This window comes from Rutidosis leptorrhynchoides, chromosome 3 (assembly GCF_046630445.1).
Source record: "Rutidosis leptorrhynchoides isolate AG116_Rl617_1_P2 chromosome 3, CSIRO_AGI_Rlap_v1, whole genome shotgun sequence".
In the NCBI taxonomy this organism is placed as follows: domain Eukaryota; kingdom Viridiplantae; phylum Streptophyta; class Magnoliopsida; order Asterales; family Asteraceae; genus Rutidosis; species Rutidosis leptorrhynchoides.
In genome coordinates, this window is record NC_092335.1 from 161,043,867 (window position 1) to 161,048,977 (window position 5,111).

At 35.1% G+C, this 5,111-nt stretch overlaps 1 protein-coding gene across 2 annotated transcripts; it reads right to left on the reverse strand.

Annotated features, from left to right (window-relative positions):
- Window positions 1-1,759: 1,759 nt before the first annotated feature.
- LOC139896948 (uncharacterized) lies at window positions 1,760-4,592 on the reverse strand. 2 transcript variants are annotated; one of them, XM_071879577.1, is made up of 6 exons: window positions 4,437-4,592; window positions 3,166-3,321; window positions 2,876-2,983; window positions 2,524-2,626; window positions 2,253-2,420; window positions 1,760-2,179 (listed from the first exon to the last, which is right to left on the reverse strand). In XM_071879577.1, the coding sequence occupies exons 4-6, from the start codon at window positions 2,533-2,535 to the stop codon at window positions 1,877-1,879; spliced, it is 483 nt and encodes a 160-aa protein (XP_071735678.1). In that variant the 5' UTR covers window positions 2,536-2,626; window positions 2,876-2,983; window positions 3,166-3,321; window positions 4,437-4,592; the 3' UTR covers window positions 1,760-1,876. The 2 variants fall into 2 exon arrangements, with proteins under 2 accessions (XP_071735678.1, XP_071735677.1); XM_071879576.1 differs by having other exon boundaries at window positions 2,876-3,321.
- Window positions 4,593-5,111: the final 519 nt, after the last annotated feature.

A 5,111-nucleotide genomic window follows, 5' to 3' on the forward strand; every position in this document is an offset into this window, starting at 1 on the left:
AATTATATTTTTATAATTAATTAACTCTAACTAAAAACCAAATTAAAGAACGTCCCATCATTAAAAGCAATCAGAAAATTTATATTATAACAAAACATGAGATCCACGTACATAACACTAATTCAATTGTATATTGTATCAAGATAAAACCGTTATAGTGAAATCATGACAGCCTCCATGTTCAACCCATTATCAGTCTAGAAAGTGCAACACTATCTATGTCATCTTTAATTAATTGTGAATTTGTTAACCTGTAATTTAGTTTAAACATTTTAATTGGATGCTTAAGAATCTTCAAAAGTCCCAAATTCAAACTCGACACACTACATTTTAAGGTCTTGTCTTAGTCGAAACAACAAATTAATTTTTTTTTTTTAAATTCAAAATACCCATAAAAGATTAATATTGTTACTTATTTGTACGTGATCTTTTCTTATTCAGCAGGAAGAATGAGTAATTTCATGTCCATTTATGAAAGATACGTTGTTTGTAAAGTTTGAACCATAAGCCTTTTTGAAATAGGTACTTATCATTAAATAATAATCTTGTAATGTGACAATGACCTATGTTCATTTTTTTTTTCCCTAGTATATGTACCCAATTTATTTTAAAAAAAAAAACAAATTATGTACAAGTATCTTAAACAATCTAAAGATGTCGATCCAAATTATACAAGTTATTATCTTTAGCTACTGAACGAGCCGTTAACCGGTTGGCCTTATAGACCGTTGTCGCACCATGTTACAATACTCAGGGTCCTCGGTTTGACCTTCATGTCGTAGCCATTGAACCATGTCGTGGTATCCAGGAAAGAACCTCTTTTGAATCACCTTAAAACAAATGTACGTGAGTCAAAGAAGCAATCACCACAAAAAGTGTGACGACCCAATAAGTAGGTGCAGGGGCGAGTGTTTATACAAATACTTTATAAGCAGTTGTCGAAATTGAGGATGGGAGTGCACCGTATCCTATGAGAAACACGTACAATAACAAAACCAAACAAAGGATCAGAATTTGAATTGTAAATGATTCTAGTATAGGTGGGTTGTTGAGATTTTAGTTTTTGGGTATAGATTGACACTGGTTAATTTGGGTCAGATTAGGGTGAACCAAATTTATCTATTTTTTTTTTTCAAAAAAAGATTAAATTGTCAATTAGTGTGTCAAATACTCAAATATGATGAAGATGATTATATCATTTAATGATCTAAGAGTAATTTACAAATAAAAAGACTTTTGCATGTTATAATTCACTAAAATGAATATGGTTAACTTGTGACCTGTTTATCCCATTCTGACATGTTTTATTCTAAATCAAGGGTCTCTTTTGTTACGCGTGTGTGATTAAGTTCACCCGAATCGATCAATTGATAAGTAAACAGGTCGAAATGCTACTACTAGTTTACGGATTTAAACACGAAAATGAATAGTTTGTGTCTGTAAGTTTACCACACCTTGTGCGATACATTAAAAGGTTCATATAATTCTTAAACATTCATATATATCCATTTATATTTCCCAATGTATACATATACTTTAAAAGCACTAAAACTATTCGATTTCACTTAGTGCCAGGAAACAGATATTAAAGTATCTATCAAATCTTACGCGTCTTTGCAGGTTAGAAAAATGGTCAAAATGGTTAAAAACAATCACAAGATAACTCATTTAGTCGGGTATACATTTCAGTAAAACATACTTATATAATACGAGTATAAATCTTTAAGAATCGCTTAAGAGAAAAATATAAGAAGCATCACCTATTGAATATTTAATACAACTAGATTCAACAATTATTTAAGAAACATAATACTTAAAAACTGATTTTGTAGACATAAGGTTGACCAAATTCACACAAAAGATGGATGAGTTCGAACTAGTAATCAAGATATCCATGGAGGTATATTTTAGCTACTCGCGAGACTCGAGGGAAAGTCAACAACTTCTCAGCAAACCAAAACATTTGACTGTTATTTTTACCATTGTCGTCAAAAGGCTTAATAACAATCTTCTTCAGCAAAGGGGAACAAGCAAGTATATACTTTATCAAATGGTTTTCATTCGTTAAACCTCTATAATTATCAATGTAAACATTCTGAAGCTGCAACTGGCCTATTTTGTTATGGTCAAAATCTAACGAAGAACGTGCATATGCTATGAGATTATCCTTGCGTGTAGCCTGTAAGATTTAATAACTAAATTACTATTCAGACGCACATAACTATGGGTAGCATGCTATGCAAACAACTCACCTTGATCATAAGTGTCTGCATATTTGGAGAGCCACAAATCATTTCAACAACAAATGATAAAAAATTATCACAACGGAAATCTACTTCAGATAATTCGAGATTCCTGAGGCAGAGAAAGGCGTTAGGAATCTTCTTATAAATACTAGCATCTGGTGCTTCGGCTATAAACTGAAAAGGAAGGGAAAAAAAAAAAAAAAAAATAGTAAGACATTTTTTCAAGTGTATGTCTTTCACTTTGTAATATAACATGAAATGCCCAAAATAACGTTACCTTGAACGCCATAAAATCTAGTTCAAGCTTTTGAAGGTTTGGAAGAAGACACAAAAGTTGGATGAAACCGGAACTTGTGACTGGTGTTGTCTTGTCAAACACACTGCCCATTGACAAAGATAACACTTTAAGGTTTACAAGCTTTAGAATCACATCAAATTTCACATGACACGTAAGATCGTGATCAATAATTCTTAGATTCTCAAGTTTGGGGCACAGAGCGATGAAGCTCCCACAACTTGCAAATTTTACACAATACATGTATAAGCTTAACAAATTTGGAAAACCACGAAAACTAGGCAGAAAAGGAAAAGCACAAAAAAAAAAAGCTTCAAATGTTTCAACTCCATACATGTGAAAAGTTGGGATGGCAATATAACTGGTTTCCTGGTGAAACAGTAGAGATCAATCTCTTGAAGTCCTTTTCTAGCAACTAGCGAAACCCAATGATTAACATCTTCTGCATTCACAGTAGAGCAATCAAGTGGTGTACAGAGAGCGAACTTGGTTATAGTACCTTTAAAGTGAAGAAGAATTCTACTCAAACTTCTCTCGTCACATGCTTTATTTCCATTTGGTCGATAAAATTTATTAAAGAAGTTTGCATTAAATACAAGTTGGGTGAGCGTAGTCCATTTATACCTCCAGTTTCTCGATAAGATACCAGTCCTCACCGCGTATTTTATTGGCAAACGATCCAAAATGTTAGTTATCACATCATCCGGCATTCTTCTAAACACATTGTTTTCTCGTACAAATTTGGATTCTTTAGGTATCTCATCAACCGGTTCCATTAAACTAAAAGCAAGATATACATAATGTAAGATAAATAAATGTATGTTGATAGTGATGAATGAATTCTTATTGTTGGTGCATAATCCCGAGTTTTATGATGTAATAAGTTCTATTTGTATTATCGTTTACGTTTCAGTCGTGTATAAACATTGTCATTGATACTGTGTGTTTGAATTGATTAAGCAATGACGTAAAATGGTTCGAGCTGTTTGGTTGGCAGCTCAGACCATCGACGACCGATGGTAGAGACCATCGGTCGAGGGACTATCACCATCGGCCGTAGGTCAGAGACCACCAGCCGATGGTCGCTGTAACTTTATATAAATACGGGTGTTGGGTTACATTGTCAGTTTACACACCCTACACCCTACACCCCCTAGCCGTCGTATTTCGCTGTTACTATTGTCCCAGACCAAACCCCAACCGAATACAATCATCTAGGCGTCGATTATATCAACATATAGTTGGTTAGATTGATCCCAAAGTGGAACTCGTATTCGATTCATCCTAGTTTATTGTTTTCCGCCCTTATTCTAGGTTTAGCGTTTAATCTAAGGTCCTAGATCGTCTACACTTATGAATGTTGTACAACGATAGTAAAGTACACTTTTGGTAATTAAACACTATATTTCAGTGAATCATGAACCTATTACATTCTCTAGCAACTAAACATATATAACTGGTATTTGTATTTGTTTAAATTTTAGTAGAATTAAAATGACTTATTTTCAAGAAAACAACAATAAATGTAAGGGCTGATTGAGCAAAAAAGTATAAGAAGAAACCGAAACCGTGAAACCGGTGGGTGACAACTTGATTGATGTAAAAACCAAAACCAAAACCAAAACAGATAAACTGTAAATCCCATTATCCCAATCACCGTTGTGGTAAGCTCAACAGTCGACACAATTTTTAAGGCGTTTGACACCAAATCAAATACTCCCTATTTATATATTTTTAGTTAACATCAGTACTTTTGGGGTAGTAATCTCAGTATTCAAGTAACCCACTTGTTACATGAAAGCGACACACTGCAGCTTAATAGAGTTATTACCCCCATTATTATTGTAAATAAAATAAAATTAAATATAATACGAAAAATTGGAAGAAACCCTGACCTTGATACGATGCCGGCTTGTTAGGGTGAGAGATTTCAAGCAGGCGATAGATTGGTAAACGAAAGACCTCCCCACATGAATCGCATATATACGGTATAGGTGCGTTGGATCTAAGCCCAGCCCAAGATGACAATGGATACGATATATTGATCAGATATAGATCGGGTTGTCCTATTGGCAATGGGCGGGAAAAAACCCGTGACCCGCGGGTACCCGTGCCCGTGATGAGTGGGTATTTAGGTAAAAATGTACCCGCGGGCACGGGTCGGGTAAAAAAATTTACCCGTTGGAGGGTCACGCGCGGGTCGCGGGTATTTTATACCCATCGCGGGTAAAACCCGACCCGTGAATCCATGATGCCCGTTTGAGCTACCCGCGGGTATACCCGTTAACATGCATACATATACTTAATTATATATTATATAAATTAACTTTTTAATATATTTTTGTAATTATTCGCGGGTAAAACCCACGGGTAATGGGTATCCGTTACTAAAAATTAATTAAAGTGTACATATTGGGGTACGGGCAGAAAAGTTTACCCGTTGGCGGGTAAACGGGTACGCGCGGGTAAAAAAAATTCTAGCGGGCGGGTCGTGGGTACCTAGGACCCGTGCCCGTCGCCCGCGGGTGCCATCCTTACCTATATCTATAACCGTATCTATTGAAAATCCA